Genomic DNA, 22,283 nt, shown 5'->3' on the forward strand with positions numbered 1-22,283 from the left:
AGGACCACCCAATAACACACCTCATATAACATAAGTGTTATTGGGTTTGTCCACTGACATACAGATAGTATCTAATTACAGAGCATGCGGTCTGCAGAAATAAGATTGATGCTTCAGTACCGCAGAAATCTAGTAGGACCCTGAACAAAAAGAGCTGTCAGTAACTGTGGTCTCTGTAGGCTGATCTAGCCTCACTGACAGATAATAAAAGCAATTTTACCCAGAGGGGTAGCGGATAACATATGAAGCAGTCTAAAAAGGGAGGGTGATTTGCCAAGTGAATGATTATCAGCAAAAGGCTATGTCGCTCTGTACAATGTATATCTAAATGCGGATGTGCAGCTTTTTCACAATCCAGAACGCAGAATACAGTATATTGTACTGCTGCGACTACAGGTATAATGTTCCAAAATTACAGAATGGCCGTCTCCCATAGACTCAATTTTATTGAAATAATCCAAATTTTTGAAAATTATTTCATTTTTCTCTGTAATAATAAACCATTACCTGGTAATAGAGATGGGCGAATTTGACCCTTTTTGTTTCGCCAAAAAAGTCGCAGACGCCCATTAAAGTCTATGGGCGTCAAAAAATTTTTGCCACACGGCGAAATTTTGACGCTCTTTTTTTTTTGACGCATGCCGCCATTCAAGTCTATCCCTACCTGGTACTTGATCCTAACTGAGATATAATAAATCCTTATTGGAAGCAAAACCAGCCTATTGGGTTTATTTAATGTTTACATGATTTTCTAGTACCCTTAAAGGACCAGTGACATCAATTTTTTTTTTAAATCTGTTGGTAAACAATGAAAAAAAAAGCACAAAGACAAATTAAACTTTGAAATTGCTAAGTCTTTATTAAGAAATAACTTACCGAATCTGCTCCTCTTCAGAAAAGGCGACAGGGCGATCCATCGTGCGGTGCTCGATTTCTCCTCCCTCGCTATCTCCTATATGGAAGGCAGTGAGGAGAAATCGAGCGCCACACGATAGATCACCTTTTCGGAAGAGGAGTGCAAGCAGAGTTTCGGTAAATTATTTCTTAATAAAGACTTCGCGATTTCAAAGTTTCATTTGTCTTTATGTTTTTTTGTTGTTGTATATTTACGAATTTCTTTTAAAAAAAAATTTGATGTTACTGGTCCTTTGAGGTATGAAGATCCAAATTACAGAATGATCTATTATATGGAAAACCCCAGGTCCTGAGCATTCTGGATAACAGGCCCAATACCTGTACTACTTCTGATAGTGATGCAGTCACTGCTATTATAACTGGTACTAATGTCGCTACATCTGCCAAAATTTCTGCATTTTCTTATTTTAGTATATAAGTCTAATACAGGTATGGGACCTATTATCCAGAGTGCTCAGGACTGGTAGCTTTCTGAATAAGGGATCTTTCTGTAATTTGGATCACTATACCATAATGCATGATTATGGTATAGTTACATCTCCTGATTTTAAGTTTTCTCTAATTTTAAATTGTTGTTTTGTGGTCCCATCTATATATTATGCCTAATGCATTTCCCTGATTTTAAATTTTTACTGGATTTTGCACCTTTTTTTTTTCAGGTCCCCTGAAAAATTTAAACTTGGGGTTCTACTGTACATCTAATGATCTCATTCTTTTATTCATATTATATCTAATAGGGATTTATGCAGTTCATCATTTCTTGGTTCAGTCAGAATCCAAATCCTCCACAAAATAATTAGCCACATACTGATCTGGCTCTGAACCCAAATTTGCATAATAAAATTGAAGGAAAATTATTGTCTGTAGACAAAAATGTAATGTGTTTAGTGATCCAAACTTTTAAAATGACTGCACTTAAGGGTTTGAATTCTGCTTATATATGAATATGATACTGCAAAGGACTAGCAGTTGGCTAAATCCCAAGGCAAATACTAAATTCAGTGCATTGTTAATTTATAGTACTTCTAAAATCGCCAATAACTCTGTTAGCTTTTTTTAACTAGCTCTGCTACTACAGTAAATTATTCCTACTTTCATAATAATTATACCTACTGCTGTTAACATGAATATTTCTGCTAGTGTTAAAGGGGTGGTTCACCTTTAAGGTAACGTTTATTATGTTGTAGAACGGCCAATTCTGAGCAACTTTTCAATTCGTTTTCATTATTTATTTTTTTATAGTTATATAGTTATTTGCCTTTTTCTTCTGACTCTTTGCAGCATTCAAATGGTCGTCGCTGACTCCCTTCAAAAAACAAATGCTCTGTAAGGCTACAAATGTATTGTTATTGTTACTTTTTATTACTGACTGTTCAGTAGGGATGCCCGAATCCACTATTTTGGATTCGGACGAACCCCCGAATCCTTTGTGAAAGATTCAGCCGAATACCGAAACCGACCCCTAATTTGCATATGCAAATTAGGGGTGGGAAGGGGAAAAATGTTTACTTCCTTGTTTTGTGACAAAAAGTCACGCGATTTCCGTCCACGCCCCTAATTTGCATATGCAAATTAGGATTCGGATTCCGTTTCGGCTGGGCAGAAGGATTCGGCTGAATCTGAATCCTGCTGAAAAAGGCTGAATCCCGAACCAAATCCTGGATTCGGTGCATCCCTACTGTTCAGACCCTCATATTCCAGTCTCTTATTCAAATCAAGGCATGGTTGCTAGGGTAATTTGGACCATAGCTGCCAGATTGCTTAAGATACAAATTGAAGAGCTGCTGAATAAAAAGCTAAATAACTCAAAAACCTTCAATAATAAAATATGAAAACTCTCAGAATATCACTCACTACATCAAACAAAAAGTTATCTCAATGGTGAACAGGCCCTTTAATGATGTTGCTTCGACTTTTCACTCTGCTGGTGTCCATTCTAGTTCTAAAGCCAGTGTATAATATATATATATATATATATATATATATATATATATATATATATATATATATATATATATATATATATATATATATATATATATATATATATATACACACACACACACACACACACAATATATATATACAATATATAAATATATATAAATATATATAAATATATATATATATATATATATATATATATATAAATATATATATATATATATATATATATATATATATATATAAATATATATATATATATATATATATATATATATATAAATATATATATATATATATAATATATATATATATATATATATAAATAAATATATATATATATATATATATATTGTATATTTATATATATATATATATATCTGAGCATATCTATATCTATCTATCTATATATATATATAGGCTCAGAACTTGAAATAGCAATGATTGCCAGAACCGGACCTGTCTTGTTTTCTAGGCTGGATACAAGTTGCAGCATCCAAGGCAAGAATTATTAAATGCATGTTAACACAATGAGAAAACAATTGATACAGAGTCCTTTTGTGGCCTCCACATTCCCACAATGAGTTATGTCACTAGTCAGGGGAGTTCTAGTTGGTAGCTAAATTCCTAATTGTCTTTTCTCCATGGGTTAAGCTGGATATAATGGCTGGAAGATGAATACTTTGATACACACAGATAGGAAAAGGTAAATACATAGCTTTAGGCTAATGGCAAGACAGAAACAGAAATTCAAAAAATGATTTTATGCTGACGTGTCTTTTACCTAGTGAAAGGCAAACATTAAAGCACACTATTCAGGCTATTAAGAAATAGCAAGCAGAAAGTACACTGACCTGACGTACCTGTGCCTGTATCACAATCAGTCACATCTTCATCATCGCTGCTGATGAAACATTCTGCTGATGAGCCTATATCGTCTGTTAGCTGCAAGAGAGAGGAGAGACAAACACTTGGGTCACAGGCAGTTCACGTATCACCCCCATCAACTTAATGTATTGCCATAAAAGATGGAACTTAATTTAATATGGCAATAACAGGCTATCACAATGTACACAATCAGGTAGCCATTTATGTATTAAAGGAACAGTTCAGTGTAAAAATAAAAACTGGGTAAACAGATAATAAAAAATATTTCTAATATAGTTAGTTAGCCAAAAATGTAATGTATAAAGGCTGGAGTGACTGGATGTCTAACAGAACAAAACCAACTTCCTGCTTTTCAGCTCTCTGACTCAGTTAGTCAGCGACTTGAAGGCCACATTAGAAATAACTAGTGAGTGGGTGCGGGCCCTGGCCCGCTTGCACCCCCTGCTCCCCCGGTAGTTCCGCCACTGGATGGCCGAGAAGCAACAGTGCCAGCTGGGATATAATTCTGGGATGTTCACACTTCCACTATACTTCATTTACAAACTGAAATCTGTAACATGAATATATTGTATAACTAAATACAGTATAATAGAAAAAAAGCTGCATAATTGCATGTTAGCCCTTTACAATAAAAACTTTTATTCATTTTTAAGACCTGTGAGTGCGGATCTTGCTTGTATGTTGGAAATTTCGTTTTTGATACTGCACCCAGGCAACTGTAACCTGCTGTCGAGAGTGCCGGCTTTGGGATTGACTCTATATATATATATATATATATATCTCAACTTTCATGAGTCCCAGGCATTGCATTAATTATTCCTTTAAAAAAGTATTTCAAATCTGTATTCCAGTTACACAATCGTTTATATAGCAATACTTTGCTTAGTTTACAGTTTTCCTTTCCTTAATTATAATCAACTAAAGATCACTCTATCCAGAGGGAATATAAATCCAAAGGCACGAAAGACACAAACCCTGACTTTGTACAAAGTTCATTTTATTTTATCACTATATTTCAAGCTCATATGGAGAGTGTTAACATCTGTCCCTCTTGCTTGCAGCACAGCAGTAATACCAGCATCTGTCTAGCAGAGTGAACTAAGAGAGAGGAGCCTCAGGGTTGGCTTTCTCTTTTATAGCACCACAGATCTCTAGCCCCCCCCCCACCCCATTCCTATTACTATAAATTCAATTTAAGAAAAATAAACTTAATCCCCAACACAAATTATAAATAAAGGATGTACCCATATTATATACAAAGCAGGGGAATCTGTACAATCTTTCCCTTACAATACTTGTACCTAGTTTCTAGCTGAGATACAATGCACTTTTTAAAATAATTGATAAACACATGTAAGAGATGTTTCTGTTTTTTACAAAGAGCAAAGTGTATCTGTATTATACACAGAGTAAGATATTTCTGTATACAAAGAGCAAAATATATGTTTTATACAAAGGGTAAGGTGTATCTGTTTTTATACACAGAATGAGATCTATCTGTATTATACACTATAAACTGATTTTTCTGTCTTAAAGTGGACCTGTCACCCAGACACACAAATCTGTATAATAAAAGTCCTTTTCAAATTAAACATGAAATCTAATTTCTATTTTTTATTAAAGCATTCATAGCTGGTGTAAGCTCATTTAAAAATCTCAGCTGTCAATCAAATATTGTCTGCCACTCCTCTATGCCTTAGTTCTACAGTCGGGCCAGACAATTACTTTCAATTTTCATTCAGCAATTCCTAGATGTCACTGCTCTCCACACATTCCCCTGTTCTTTTCACCATTTAATTGTGTAACCAGTGCATGGGGATGGACATCAGGTCCCCCATTCTGGTGCACAAACAAGATTCTGAGATGATGCAAGGCTTGTCTTAATAACACTGTCCACCAGATGGCACCTGCCTGCTTGCTATAATTATGAAGGAAACAAGATTCAAATAATTTATATTGTGTAATTAAAGTTCATTTTGCTTGACTAATGTGATAAAATAGGATTTGGAATATTTTTTGTGGGTGACAGGTCCCCTTTAAGATCCTTGATCGAAGGTATCGGCATCTCTTCCCCCACGTTCCTACTAAAGAAATTCCCCTCCCCTTCTTTGTCAGATGCCAGCAAGCAGGCGACAGTTGATGATTCATTGCTTTTGCTGATTCTGCACCCAGAACATTAAGGGGTTTCTATTCCCACCTGTCCCCAAGTACATTCTTTCTTAGCTGAAGTGCATTTACTTCTTGTAGGACAAACCATCACCGTGAAGAGAATCACTTTATATAATATACATTGGCAACACTTATTACAGCTCTGTGTTTATCCTTTGGATTGTAATAGGGAAAACATCACAATTTGTATTCAATATTATGTCTTATGATAATGAAGTGTTTCTTTGGCTCACACTGCTTGTGCCCTTTAGCATATACAGGGCAAAAAAATGTGCTTTTCACCCGCTTTAGAACTGACCAGAATAGGGTGAAAAGGACTAAGCTGGTTAATACTGCAATTGCAGTTTATTTATACAAAAAGTTAAATTTACTAATTTATTAATTATTTATTAATTTGCTGTTCAAGTGCAAGGAAATAGTCCAGGTAAGCGGTGGCCTATAAGCTTCCAAAAAACTTTTATCAGCCCAGAATTCTGCAGGTGTAAGCAGGTTGGTGCAAGATGAAGCAGGAGCCCTGAATTTTGCCTGCTCCATTGTGCAATGAATGTGCTTCGCTCCAAGGGGCAAATTCACTAAGATGCGAAGTTGCGCCAGGCGCAACTTCGCCGCACTTCGCCAGGCGTAGTTTCGCCAGCGCTTCGCAAATTCACTAAAATACGAAGTTGCGCACAGTGGTAGCGTAAGGTTGCGGAGTTGCGCTAGCGCTGTTTCGCTATATAAAGCGAAGTTGCGCTGGCGAAGGCTAATTTGCATACGGCACGAAATTCAAATTTCAATGGAGGAACACGTATCTGCACTACAAATGCCTAGAAAACCTTCAAATCAGCAAATAAAATTTTTATTTTGCCCTACACATGTGCCCACTGTCTAGGTAAGTTGCCATGAGTCAGGAAATGTAGGGGGGAGGAAGGGGAGCCCCAAAAAATTTTCGATCTTTTTCAGCCTATCAGCCATCATGTAGAAAACACGCCAGCGTTTTTTGGGACTTAGAAAAAATTTTTACTTTTTTTTAAACAATCCCTATCTACTCTATTGCGCTTCGCCAGGTCTGAGGTGGCGAAGGAAGTCTAGCTTAAAAAGGTAGCGTTCACTGCACTGCTCAAGTTAGTGAATATCGTAGTTTCGTCGCTAGCGAAGATTCGCCTGGCGTAAGGTTGTGAAGTAACACTAGCGAAACTACGCCAGTGTTCGTTAGTGAATTTGCGCAGTAGCGAAAATGCCAAACGCTAGCGAATTAACGCTAGCGCTCGGCGCTTCGCGCCTTAGTGAATTTGCCCCCAAGTGCAGAGAGCTCATATACACAAGTGCTTTGGTATATTGTGCCCATTAGCACACAAAACCCTCACATATATATACAATTAGCCCAAATGTCACTGTGAAGTCTGAACATGCTGTGTGAATGATTTGCATCTACATTATTCATCTGCTTGGCCCTTGTCTTCCTATTACGCATGCAGTATTGCCAAGATGGGGGCAAAGGTAGCAAATTGGAAAGCTATGATCATGTTGTGGTGTATCTATACAATCTTAGAAAACAGCAATAACAAAGAAATATATGAAACTCGGGTAATTTGTGTTGTCACTTCCTAGCTGTGCTCTCTCTCTGCAAAACTGCAAATACCAACTGCCAATCTTCAGCATTATTATGGCCCAAAACTCAAGCGCATGCAAACAAGGGTTATAGACATCGAGTAATCGGATGTTATTTGTGATCGAAGGTATTTATAACAGGCACATGATGGGTTAGTGCATTTACCATCTTTTGAGTAGGCACAGTAGATGTAAATCTGAGGGGGTCGCGTAATGACTACTAAAAAAATAGCCAATACTGCTATGAAGGATTTCTGACAGAACATAACGGGAACTGCCTCACAAGCGGAATGTAACATAGCCATTCCTGAGTCAGTCAACACACATCCAGCATATACAGATAATTATCAGGAGCAGTGAGAGATGCAAGGGAGAGGAGAATATAAACAGGAAAAGCAGAATTGCCTGTCTGTCATACAAACTTTCAGAGTCCCTTCATTGTCCTCATAGGCAGCCTCTCCCATGCCATGTACAATACATTTCAAGCACAACTTGTCATTAGACATTCTCTAGTCTTGCCAATCTCTCTGACTGTTGCAGCGTCGATTCTGCACCTTTCCCTTTCGCCCCAAGCACATACCTTCCATCCCCAAATAATACATACACACACCACTGGTTTCGAAAGAGATGGTCGCAGTTGTTTATTTTAACACAGTAATAAGAATAAATAACATGTATAACATTTTAACCTTTTACTAACCGTTTGTATAACAAACCTTTAACTTTTATAACATTATTCCCCCACCCAGGGGAAGGAGAATGGGGGTGGGGTGGCTGTACCCCAACTGTAAAGGTAGGTTCCTGTTCCATTCTCCCAAGCCCTAAACCAGGCTGCCTACATTCCCAGGACCCAGGCTTACCTTGCTACTTCCACTCACTTTGAAATACCCCCTTTTAACTTCCCATGGGGGTCCTTGTAAAGGTACCCTCCGCCAACTGCAACTTAAACCACCCATCTATGGGAGGGAGGGTGGGATGCTGCCTCCACGTCCTGGCGCCGAATGTAAGTATCACCTCTTCTCCTACAGGAACCGCAAGCCCAGGGTCCCTCCAGCCAATCACCGCCTGCAATGGAAACAAGGGGCGGGGCTGGCGCACTCCTACGCACCGTCAAGGCCCTGCTACCCCTACCCAGGTCGTGGGGTCCCAAGACCATGGACCTCCACTTTTTGCAGGTCATGGGTACCTGTTCCTTCCCCCAGTCCCCTGCTGACTTCTGATCTCTTTGAGCCCTTTCTGCTTTGAAAACAAAAATCCAGATGCCATGCCCATTTCTCATGAAGAGGCTGTAGCTCTCTCTTCTCCCAAACCAAGCAGTGCTCTGTCACTAGTCCCTGACAGTCTTCTGCTAAAGATACACTCTAAGAAATAACTGCATGCACATATCAGGGAGAGGAATTTAATAAATCATAAGGAGACTAAGTAGGGAACAAGAATGTACAAATGACAGACCTCCCACTAAGTGCTCTCGGTGCACAATATTCACCTTGACATTCAAACTGGCAATGCTGCTGAAGGAGATTCTTATCAGTTGCAAGTGACATGATTTCAAGGGGAACGATGAATGGCTGGAGGACTCAGGAATAATATTGTAATGGACCCAGTTCTCCAGATTTGCTTTTTACACTGTACAGTTATAAACTGCTATCTAAATGACACAGGTGAGGTACAGCCGGCACATGGATAATATACTTATCATGAGAATAAGGATTTATCAAACCTATGTCAGGCATTGAAATCAAACAAAAGAGATCATGGGCTTTTCCATATTATCCCCTTTTGCACATACGCATAAGTTTGTGTGTGTGCAGACTTTGGCCAAAGAACTTTTTGAGGGATTTGGGCATGGCAATCCACAGGGTTTGGTGGACTTTGGTTTAGCCGCAGCTAGTTGAAAATGGTTGATAGACTTCCATTGTACTTTTTGCTTTCTGTTCTTTTAGGATCTTTTTGTGGTACTACAGTAGTGAGTCACTGCTGTACTGTTACCAATGACCCAGCTTATTCAGGGACATTTCCTATCTTTGCTGAACCATAAGGTTGGCGAAGCACCAGTTCTGGTTAGGTCTTTTGGGTTGATACTAGGAAGTGGAACGGGTGGGGAGAGATAAAAGTGATTTACCTGTTTGCTGTATCATTGGGTAGCTGAGACTATGCAGATTCCCTTCTAAGCTCTGTGTTGTAAAATGAAATAATTCTTCTTGTTCTAGTTTCATTTGTCCTATAACATATTTACTTACATGCTTCAGCTCCACAACATCCACCAGCCTCATCCACCATACCACATGATCCATAGAGGTACCACTTGACAGACCTATGGTGCAGTTTCTTGTAACAATCTATCTTTGTAAAAGTTATATGTATCTCATATTTGTATAAAGTAAAAAGTATTTCTGCCCTTAGAATATAACACTCATGTCTTCTTAATGCTCTGCTTGCACAGACCTCTGGAGCAAACACACAAGCACATGTAAAGCGCTAACAAAAGAACTGTAATCCTATTTAGTGGAGACTTGCGGCTAATGCGATGAATAATCCTATAGAGCATATATTTGTCTGAATATTTATTTTAGCATAACTAAAAGTCAAGCATCTGGGACTGCAGAGGAATTAGCTCCTTTATGAGAGAGTCATAATGTTGCTTGTGCATTGGCAGAAGAAGCAATCCTTCATTTTAATGCACTGTGCAAGCAGCTGAAACTTATCAGCGGTCCTCCTGGAAGTGGAAGATAAATCTGCACCTCCTAGGTCTGAAGAAGCCATACTGTCAGTCTATGATTTGTGCCCTGCCTCAGCTGACTTATAGCTCCTTTAATTCACTGGCTCGCCTTTCACTCCTTCGTTAAGTTTTATCCTTCTGAGAGCACACAAAGGAGTCGTTATTGGCTATAACTCAGCAGACGCAGACCTGCTTCTATAATGCATTGCTGCTACAGGCACATCCAGTGGAAGTGTAGGAATCCTGTGGCTTGGCTCTAAGTCGTTAATATGTGTTATGTAATGTATTATACTGTATAGTATGCATTTGTTAACCCAACAAGCACAACATTACTATTGAGTTATATAGAGTGAGCACGGCACTTCCAGTGTGTTACACAGAGTGCACTTCTTCACCCTCTAAGCACCGTGCTACATTGTACATTACAAGCAAATCACTATTGGCATATAAGAGCATATATAATAAAATTGCGCATCCGCATGTGATAATGATAAATTCATATTTTTAACCCAGGCAAGCCATAACTTGTATGAAGGACATTCACTAACAGTATGAACTGTTAGCAAAAAATATTTACTATGAGCAGGCACAAATGTTATAGTTACATAGTTAGATCGGGTTAAAAAAACACCAAATTCCATTAAGTTCAACCCCTCCAAATGAAACCCAGCATCCATACACACACTGACCCCCTCCATACCCTCACATACACTATATATACCCATATCTGTACTTACTATAGAGTTTAGTATCACCATAGCCTTGGATATTATGCTCATCCAAGAAACCATTCAAACCACTCTTAAAAGCACAGAATCAGCCATTACAACATAAACCGGCAGTTCTTTTCCTCCTAGTCTGAAGGGGTGGCTATTTGTTTATAATGTCCTCTAATGAATTTGTAAAGTGTAATCATGTCCACTTTTTTTTCCATAGAAAACAAGCCCAACCTTGACAGTCTGCCCTCATAATTTAAGGGATTTATTAAAGGTCCAAGTGAATGTTGATTGAAAAAAATTCAAATTTCGAGCCATTTTTCGTGTACTTAGACTAGTGAATAGTCCAAATTTGATTCGAATTTAAAAAAAACTTGAATATCGCAATTTCTCATGTAGGGTCAGATTTATCAAAGGTCGAGGTGAATTTTCAAATGAAAAAAATTTGAATTTCTAGCTATTTTTTGTGTACTTCATTCGAATTTGAAAAAAATTAAAAAATTTGAATATCAAATTTATCATGTACTGTCTCGTTAAAAATTCGACTTTAACCATTAGCCATCTAAAACCTGTAGAATTGCTGTTTTAGCCTATGGGGGATCTCCTAGAACCTATTTGGAGTCAATTGGTGGACTTTGAAAAATTTGGGAAAAACTTTATATCTAATTCATCCGAATGCGCTATTCCTTTTAATTCAGCTGAATACGGACCTATTTGACCAAAAAAAACTTTGACTTAATTTCGATTGGTCTTTTTGAATTCGGATTTCAAAGTTTTTTTTATTTGAAATTCAACCCTTGATAAATATGGCCCTAAGTCGTCCATCCCTCTTAGTTTATTTCACGTCTCTTCACTCTCTCCAGCTCATTTATATCCCTCTTAAGGACTGGAGCATAAAACTGCCTGATGATTGGCACATCCAGTGCAAGGTAAGGAAAACAGCAAACTGAGTGCGCCAATAAACCCTGTGTTGTTCTCCAGCTATACCTTGCATTTATAGGTATTCCTCTGGAATGTGACACACATACTGTACAATGCATTCACAGGCAAGCACTAATTCCAGAGTCATAAAGTTTTGCACCAAACTGTGTTGGGCACAATGGGTGGACAGAATGAATTCTGGGCAAAAGAATAACTGCACCAGTTTTTTTGCATAATTCCTCCTGCCCCTCCTTCTTTTGGTAAATAAGTCTTCAAATCTAAAATGTGTTCTGTAAAGAAGGGCAAACATTGTTTTTATTTTTACTATAGTTTTATAGCTACCCACACTTTCCTTGTACTTGTGCAGTTATTCTTTTGCTTTACTGTATAAGGGAGCAAGCCTCATCCAGTATTAGAGACTCAGATTTCTTACACTTCAACTCTCCTTTTATGAATCGACAATAAGCTTCTACCTAAAGGGGCTTTGGCAATTTCTATATACTTTCCTATTAAGTGATCAGTGAGCCCTGATAGGCCAGCACCCCTGCAGCCATTACAATTGTCCAAACTAGCAACACAGTCTGTTATATAACTGCCAGTAAAGTTATAAAATACTCTCCTATTTTCTCCAAACACTGTGTAGTTGTGTTCTAAGATAAGGAAACTAGTAACCAAGGTTAACCCTGCATACAGCAATACTGAACGTCTATAGATTAGAATTGTGTAGTGCAGAAAATTTTGTGTGAAAATAAATGTAGTACTTATTCAGACAGACCAATCTCTTTGCTCAGCTCAGCCATTTTTAAAAGATCATTTTTTTTGCACAAAGCTTAAAAGAAATTAAAAGGCTGCCTGCATCTTCAATGCATTTTTATTACTTCCCAAATATATATCAGCATCTTAAAAAAAAATCTGTAATAGTGTTTCTTATATTTTGGAATATTTTCTTATATATTTCAGAATAAGCAGGCACGACTTAGCCAGAGAGAGCTATAAATTCCTCATGGACTGCTTCCCTTCAACTGTCCTCCAGGACTTCTGCAGGATATCTTTAGAGCAGTTGGAGAGCTCTACTGTAATAACACTAATCCATATTACACCGGCCTCTCCCAGCACAGGCTGCGCTGTCTGCCGTAAACTCGGTGGCATCCATCACCTGCGGCTGGGCGGTAGATAAAGGGGAATGAGTTTTATTTGCACTGTGTAGAAGACAAAGCGAGGTGATAATATGTCATCTGTTATATTTACGCAGCTGTGCTCAGCAAGGGATGGGACTCTCTGCTTCCTGCAGATTAAACCACTTGAGCCTCTCTGATAGTAATCAAGGTCACCTCTGCAAGGATGTCCCTGCGTCTTTCTCAATGGCTGGAACATACAGGTGATATAGAATCTATAGGATCCAATGCATTTTCCTTTTTTGTATTCAAAGCTGCTTCAAAATACAAATAATGAAACATAACATACAGTATGGCTAGACACATTTCCAAGTGAAACGTGAAGCTAAGATCCAAGGCCTTTTGCATTTTGCTTTGGTTTTAAGCGAGATTTACCTGAACATCCCATGCAGCTTGATTTTATTGCGACTCTCATATGTGACTCTGAACTTTTATTGGATGCGTTTGAATCTTATTTTAAAGGGAAACCAATGTAAAAACAGATTTACTAGTCACAATAAAATCATATCAGTCTGTTTCCAAGTGAGGGTAGAACTACACGGACGATTCCCGTGCTTTTCTGTCGGATCCGATGCTGGGCGACAAAACGCCCGGGTCAAGTCGGATGCGATGGGAAACAAGGTAATTAATACAAAAGTCAGATGGTGTTGCAGCGTTCATACGACAGTCAGATCAGACAGAAACGAATGTAAATCGTCAATGAAATTTAAGACTAGAAATGCAGCCTGCTACAGCTGCAAATTGGTTATCTGACTAGTTGAATCATAAATTATGAAACACGTTAGAAAGACACAGGTGAAGAGCACCTAAAAGTATTGAATTCCTGCATGTGTTTAGGTCATTCATGTATCAATAAAACCAAGTAAATTTAGCACAATAACTTGTAGTTACTGAGTCACACAAAATGCTATAAGATTATCGAGACAATACTCTGATTACTTGATCACTTCCCCCAGCTGCTGGGTCTGCTTTCTATATTGCCGTCCCTTTGGGTGATCATCCAGTCAAGGCAGATATGGCAAATGAGGCTTTTTAGCTGTAGTGAAGGATGGGATGCAATGTTTAAGAGCCAAGAAAAGTAAAAACAGATCAGCAGACAGGGTCCATCACAGCCTATAACCTTTGTTAGCCTTTTTCTGAATAAAGCTGATTTCCATCTTATCACTGCTGAGGAAGTGTATTGTTATGCTCCCATTTTGTACAGCGCTGTGTATCTTGACAAAGGATAGAAAAGTGTTGAAATTAAATCAATGCACATTCACAAATCTGTATTCCTTTGCCACGTGTTGCCCCATTTGCAGATATCTCTATAGCTAAAATTCCCAGATGTTGCCTAATTATCTGCAACTGTAGATAGTTAAACAGCCATAATTACTTTATAGAATAAAATCAAATTGCCTACAGAGAAAGGGAAACAAATGGGCATGGCTGGATATGCATTTTCTCTTAGTTTAATACATTTTTGAGCAATTATAAAAGGGGAGATTTCACCTTAAAGGGGATGTAAAGGCAAAAAAATGAATTCCCATTTTTAACTTTCTATTTCCAATATACTTTGTATTGTTTTCATAATAAACCTGCATGCAGTGAAATTCCCCCTTCGTTTTACTTGCTCTGACTGCTGAGGATAGGAAACTTCAGATGGCGCCAAACTGCTCTGCAGGGAAATAATCATAATTTCAAACAGCAGGGGGGAGCCCTCCCCACCTTACTTCCCTGACCTCGAACAGCTTTGTTTGTTGCCCTTTAAGAGCGGTGGCACAGGCTGCTACTCGGGGAAATAAGTCGCCCAGCGACAAATTGCCTTTTCTTTGGGTGAGTAATCTACCCTAAATGCCTTCCCGCCGGCTAGAATGTAAATCACCGGCGGGATGGCACGGCGGGAGTGCTTTGTTTTCTGAAGTCGTCCGAAGTTGCCTCACAATGAAGCAATCAGAGTGCCATCTCGCCCTACAGCAGCCCGCGATTCTGATTATTAATCAGTCTTGCTGTATCGGCTTCTGGCAGATATTATTTAACTTGTGCGGTTTTGATAATTTATGACGAACCCTAAGCTTAACCTCCCAACTGAAGCCCAGACCACCAGCGAAAAAATTACCTCTTTTTCGGACGACTAATCTCCCCCAAATGCCTTACCGCTGGCTAGAATGTAAATCGCTAGTGGGTTGGCACTCGGAGAGCTTCATTTCCGAAGTCGCTGAAGTTGCCAGTATTTCTAGCATTATTATATTTTAGACTTTATTTCCCCTTTAAGATTAACTTTACGTATGTGGTCCTCAAAGTGGTCCTCTGTCTTTATTTTTCAGTTTTTAATCTGGTTGCATTTCTATTCTGCCTTTCACTTGGAATTTAAAATACCTTGATGGATGGACTTCAATAATAGATCTTTATCATGTATTCGTTTTGTTTAGTACATGGCAACAAATCTAATATGATATTTGACCAATTCTCAGGCCAAACCGACAACAATAATTACAAGGGGCCATGAATTGGGCTACTTTTCTGGAAAGCAAGAGCAGTTGGCACAGCACACCTGCAGTTTCTCTTCACTTCCTATCTGCCAATACACCATACAGTAACTGAATGCATAAGCAAATAACATTTTCAAAGAGATCTGATCCATGAGCCAATCCATAGTACATGAATTCCAGATGTTATCTGAATAGCTATTGCATGACTGGTGCCTCTAAGTTTTATATTGTAGTCAGTGGGCCAGAATGTGTTGTAGCATGTCTGTAGGGTCCATCCACATATGTTCTACAATAATTAAGCAGAGGTCAATGAGATTGTATCTGCATTTCTGGATATGCATAAGCATGAGCTAGGTTTCTATAGGCCATGCAACTGCAACCAACTTGATTTCTGCTATTCTAGCTACAGACCACAAAGAAAACTAACTGCCAATAAATTACTATAGCTTAAGGGGCTGAGCCAAACTTTCCCTTTGGTAATCCTATGAGACTGTGTTTATGTTCATCATAAAAATCTGTGTGTATAGTGTAACTGTGTGGGAAGTAAAAACCTCAATATCTTCGGAAAGGTGGTGCCCTTTAAAATTAAATTCTACATTTTTAAGCCCTCAAAAAAATCTTTTTAGAAAGACTCTCCTTATTCAAGGAGCTAAAAGCAGAATATACTTATATGCCTCTCAGTACCAAGAAATATAGAGGATTAGTATTAGGAACATTGCTTTTGCATTGGGAAAGCACATTGTTGTGTGTGTGCACTTTGAACATTACATGCAAACGCCTTAATAAAGCTGACAAACACTAAAGTACAATAAAAACACATTTGGAGACTGAAGCCAAGTCATCAGATGTGATAAGCAGGGGCGTAACTATAGAGGAAGCAGACCCTGCGGTTGCAGGGGGGCCCAGAAGTGTAGGGGGCCCAGTGAGACCCTAATTAATTAGCAATTTTAATATATCTTGGTAAAATAGGCCAACTTATAAATATTTTGGGGCCCTAAATTTAATTTGCTATGGGGCCCAGTAACAACTAGTTACGCCACTGGTGATAAATGTATGCAAATAATGTCTTTTTAGAAGCCTCAGACAAATGCAAGAAAATGGCATTTGGAACTGAATGGTAAAAAAACAGGAGCAGTGTATACTAAAAATACATTCAACAACTGTGTGTAGCAAGCACGATAAAAGAGCATCATCTATTCAGGTAGCCACGGTACCACTTTAATTTGACTTCTTCCAGATAAGTAAATCGGAAAATGGCAAAACACAAACTCTTTGAATTCTCTAAAAGCATCGATAACCCAAGAGGGAGCATGTCTCCTGACAATCTTTGATTTCATCTCACAAATGACCAGGCTGCTAGAAGTCAATTTTGTTCTCTCATGCTTAGCTTTATTGAATGCCATCAGGGATTGGTGCAGAGTGTTCAGCAATGAGAACAGGGCCTAAATATGACTTTTAATTGTATACGGGTAATTAAAGCAGAGCAACTGCAAGGAACAAACACAGGTGGTGTATGAAATGCTACAAATAGCAAAGCCAAGGTTCTACTTTGTATTTTTCAAGTCTATTATTATTATTAAAAACGACATAAAATCTCAATTTTTGTTTGGCATTAGTCCCAATGACTGACTTATTTTATATTCTGTTATTAATTTTAGCATTATATTTTGTTTTTCACGCACCAGTGAGTAATTGTATTTATTGGCATAAAACCACAAATTTCCGCAGTACTTTACAAGGAATAAACACAAACAGGGGCTATGGATAATAAGTATTTATTCTTATTATCCATAGCCCCTGTTTGTATTTATTCCTTGTAAAATACTGCGGAAATTCGACATTTCAGTTGCAAAAAACAATCTATTAGTGACTCAGCAAAAATAGAATATTGCCTTATGCTGTATTATACTGATTTTAATGTTCCCTCATTTTTAATGATGCAAAAATCCCTAAACTGCATTCCGATAATCTAACAAAGCAGCAGAACTATTGTTGGATCATATTCTTCTTTGAGGATATAGTTAATTATGACAAACAAGACAGTATTTGTCTGATCCAGAAAAATCAGGTTCAGATTCTCTCAAGCAGCTACACAGATTTCCGTCCAGATAAAAATGTATATTAACAGTATTTTTTCCAATGACAAGTGCTGAAATTGAAAGAATAAATACATATAAATGTTTTACCGTCGACCCTGGTGAGGACCGGTTCTTCCTTGTTGTAGTGGTGGCCAACGTTGTTGTGGTCTCCATAATGGTTGTAGACATCTCAGGAGGCATAGATGTGGTTGGTGTTGTACCATGGATGGAAGGGACTTCTCCCATGAGCCTTACACTGCCAGTGATATTTATATTAGGATTGGGCTCTGTTGCCATGCTCAGCACTTTGAGGCCATTGTAATAAAGACCAGAAAGCTGGCCTTGGAATGGACGCCCTCTGTCCTTCCCTCCAATTGCTATCTGTGCTTGAGTGTTGAAGATGGTGAGTGGTCGCCCTAAACATAAGGGAAATAAATGTAATCAATAGTGTGTCACTCCACTAATCCAAACATTCCTGAATGGAGGCTTCCTGATAAATGGCAGTGGTCCTTCTGGCCAAGTCACTGATTCTTTTAACAGCTGTGTACATCCTCTACAATGCTTTATTTGCTTAAACATTTGTAAGCAAAATATATGTTCTGGAGTTTCCTTTTAAGGATCTTCGGATGGAAATTAACTGGTAAAGAATTAATGATGCATTTCTGTACTTACCATGTCTAATTATGGGGTAATAAAGAGGAACACACCAAACCCTGCTTGCGCTTGAGAGTAGTAAAAAAATAAAAAAAGATCCTTCCCGGTAGCAGTGCAATGTAACACCAGTCCCAAAACAGATTATAATATGGTTATAGTATAGAAATAGAATAAAACATTGTGGCATGAGCAGATGCATTGTGTATTTCAACACAACTTTCATAGTCTGAAAGAAAATGAGTACAAATTGACCTAAAGCCATAAGGGTCCACCTTATTATTTGAATATGTAACAAATAAGGTAACCTGCTGGCAATAAACAAAATACATCTATTAGTCCAATACAGCAATATACTCACGCTACTGTCTTACACACGTTTGCAGGATATATTTTTGAGAATAATATGGCTAGCAGAACATCACAAAGGAAAATGCTAAATACTCAGAAGAAAAACATAGTGAGATGGAGAAACAGAGAAAATGCCACACAAAGACGATCCACAGCTTGGCAGAATGAAAGACAATGACAAAAGATACCTGAAAAGTTATGTATTTGACTTTAGTGTGTCCCTTGGTGGGGCAGCCTGAAATGTTTTTTCCCTGTAATTGTTTATTAAGAAAATCTATTACTGCCAGTGGCTTGCTTTGCTGATAGAACAAGGGCTCTGCTGATAGATCACTTTGCCCTTCAATGGTGTAGATGATACTATTGGTTTTACACCTTTTTTTCTTAATTGGTCTTATGTACACTATACAGATGTCTGCTGCATGGCTTTCCTGAGACCCATGCTGGTCCTATGGGTGCACACAGTTAAATTCACAAAGAAAAGAGAACACATGCAGCACTGGGTGGATATTGGTTAACAGAAACAGCAGACTGGAAGTTAATGGGGGGGTGCATCAAATGTTACAGTGGTGCCAATGGTCCAAGTTAATGTTGTTCATACCTTAGGAACTACTGATAGCATTACTGAACCCGTCATTTAGCAACAGAATGGCATATATGATGTTGCCAACAGGATAGCAAATGTTACACAGGCACAGTAAAATAATTATGTAATAGTAATAATGTATTGCTTCCCTAATAAATGTTGCCAAATTTTTCTTCAGTCAGACTATTCTATGCCTAGTGCTTGGAGGATAGTAAGCAACGTGTAGTTTGCTGTATAGCAGTGCCACTATCTATGAAATCTAAATGCTAATCATTTAAAGGAGAACTAAACTCTAAAAATGAATATGGCTAAAAATGCCATATTTTATATACTGAACTTATTGCACCAGTCTAAAATGTCAGCTTCTTAATAGCAGAAATGATCCAGGACTTCAAACTTGTCAAAGGGGGTCACCATCTTGGAAAATGTCTGTGACACTCAAATGCTCAGTGGCCTCTGAGCAGCTGTTGAGAAGCTAAGCTTAGGGGTTATCACAAATTATCAAGCAGAAAGTGAGGTTGGCCTGTAATATAAGATGATATTAAATTCTGATGCTAGTTGCATTGTTTCTATGCTGCCATGTAGTAATTATCTGTATTAATGACTAATCGGCCTCAGTTTTTACTAAGTTTAGTAAATGACAGCAGCACACAGCATGTACAGTGAATCAAAGAAGATGGGAGCTACTGGGGCATCTTTGGAGGCACAGATCTTCCTTGCTTAAGGCCTGTGGTTGGCTTAGGCGAGTACAGAACATGTACTCGCCATTGTATGGCTTTCACATTGTATGATTTTTGGCTGCACATTACACCCAGTAGTTAAAAAAAGGGAACTCCATAAAGGATTAATTGCTGGGGAATATATCCTGATCCCCATTGATGAATTAACTTGTATCCGATGACGAGACAAGCAGCTTGGCAACAATGTCTTATCATCTATTCCTTCATATGATCGACTGTATGATATTGTAAGTACTTTGCATAATTGCTTCCATAAAAATGAATATGAATAGAATGAACATTTGCAGTTGAATTAATAATACTCTACATAACAATCCTGGCTGAACATGATTCTTTCCACTCATTATTCAGGCATAATGGCTCCCTGCTACAAAGAGCTTACAATCTAGTTTTCTTTCAAAATGCAGAAAAATTATATTTACTCATCAAGATTCCAATCCCAAACATAACCACTGAGCCATACCTTTTAGCAGTCTGGACTTGCTCACTTCTAGTAGTTTTTTCTGACTTTAATAGAAGGTCAACTGCCATCTTCAACAGATAAACCCTGTTGCTTGGCTTTTTAAATACCTTTCATGCATGGCTTGCGCAGCACTTTGCACTTGCATACCTCAAGATGGAAATATCAAAATTTTGCAGTAAAATATAATTTTCAAATTGCAATTGCAGTTTCTGTGACTAATGATGGCAACGGCTACTGGCACTAGAAACACTCAGTATAGCATATAGTAGGCAAATTCTGGGCTTACGCAGAGGTAGTCTGTGTAAGACCAGACTAAATTCAGCAGTTTAAGGGCAGATTCGGAGAGATTAATCGCCCGGGGACATATCTCCTCTTCTTTGGGGCGACTAATCTTCCTGAACTGCGCTTAGTTTTCCGAAGTTGTCCAAAATTTCCTTTCGAGGCAACTTCGGAAAAATAAGTGATACGAGTGCCATCCCGCTGGCGATTTACATTCTAGACAGTAGGAAGGCAGGGGAGGCAGTTCAGGGAGATTAGTCGCCTCGAAAAAGAGAAGATATTAGTCGCCGGGTGACTAATCTCCCAGAATCTTACCCTTATACTTTGTACTGTGAATATGCAGCAGTTGCAGATTTGTATGTAACCAACACAATGACTATTGGGGTTTATTCTCATGCCCCACACAACGTGATGTGCCTTTTGTCAACGGACACATTCATCAAGTAATTATTGGATTCATCTAGGAGCAAAAGTTGGAAAAGTAGATCATGAAAATGTTTGCATTATACGGTTATTACAGTGTCACATCCTTGGGCAGAGCTTTAGCAGTGGTACGTTGGATAACAATGGATTCATACATGTACATGCTGGCAGAAGTTCAGGTGACCTGCTGATGAAATGGTTCCTCTTTCTCTGTCAGGCCAGGCTGGGAAAGTCAGTCTGCATCTAGCACTTACGTATGCACTTGCACTTTACAGACTGTCCCCCTCCTCTTTCTATCATTCCCATTGATTTGAATGAATTATGTTTCAGGCATGGGGTGGTAACCACTTGCACTTTACATTCTGTCCCCCTCCTCTTTCTAGAAAGATAGATTTGTCATTAGTGGTTGAATCTGCACTACTGAGGGTGACAATTACCCAGAAAATGCTTTGCCGTTGCCCAACATTTCCATTGCTGGAAGTAGAAAATATTACTTTCTATAATCTGGCTTTATTGCCAGAAAATGTAGCGGTAGGCAGTTTTCCGCCATTAAGCCAGATCGGCGCAAGTAATATGTTTTACTTGTGATGATCACAATGATAGGTAATGGCAGAACATTTTCAGTAGCGCAGATTTAAACATGGACAACAAATATAACTGTTTTTTATTGCACTTATAAACCAAAACAATGATGAGTTTGTTGTATTTTTACTGTTTTGTGACCCAGCACTTGCTTTCAATATAAAGTTTGTATGACCAAACACCGTGCCGGTCTATAGCCTCTGTATTATTTATTTTATATGCATGTTTAACTGTGAAGGCATATGAAAATGTATGTATTTAAATGTATTTAAACAATTTTAAACCTACTCCGCATTGTATATAATTGCAAATAGAGGTCTTGTGACATTAAGGGAATGTTATTTTACTAGTAAAGAATACACACCTTCAATCCCCAAGGTCCTACTGAGGATAAAATTCAATATAAGGAAAAACAAATAGAAGGTGGATAATGAGACCAGTATGTTAAAAAATAGACAATGTATTAATTTACTAAAAAACTGGCCGGCCAGAAAACACAACGAATACTTTATTAATAAATATGCATAAAAACAATTGCTGATTAAATCCAGGTGGGTAATAACTTTTCCTATATAGTAACTGTTCCTTGGTTGTAGTGTATGCTTGTAGATTGACAAAAAAGACT

The 22,283-nt window shown here is 38.1% G+C and overlaps 1 protein-coding gene across 16 annotated transcripts in view; it reads right to left on the reverse strand.

Annotated features, from left to right (window-relative positions):
* Window positions 1-22,283, reverse strand: part of LOC108699836 (neurexin-3) — a 337,779-nt gene that overhangs the window by 14,789 nt on the left and 300,707 nt on the right. For 12 of the 16 annotated variants that reach the window (XR_005963884.1, XR_005963886.1, XM_041575094.1 and 9 more), the window contains 2 exons: window positions 17,695-18,002; window positions 3,714-3,804 (listed from right to left, as the gene is read on the reverse strand). Coding sequence is in view for 13 of the 16 variants with exons in the window: in XM_041575094.1 (XP_041431028.1) it covers window positions 3,714-3,804; window positions 17,695-18,002 (399 nt within the window). In the remaining 3 variants the exon portion in view is untranslated. The remainder of the gene's footprint in view (window positions 1-3,713; window positions 3,805-17,694; window positions 18,003-22,283) is intronic. The other 4 variants (XR_005963885.1, XM_041575087.1, XM_041575095.1 and 1 more) reach the window with 1 other exon arrangement.

Source organism: Xenopus laevis, chromosome 8S (assembly GCF_017654675.1).
Source record: "Xenopus laevis strain J_2021 chromosome 8S, Xenopus_laevis_v10.1, whole genome shotgun sequence".
NCBI classification, from domain to species: Eukaryota; Metazoa; Chordata; class Amphibia; order Anura; family Pipidae; genus Xenopus; species Xenopus laevis.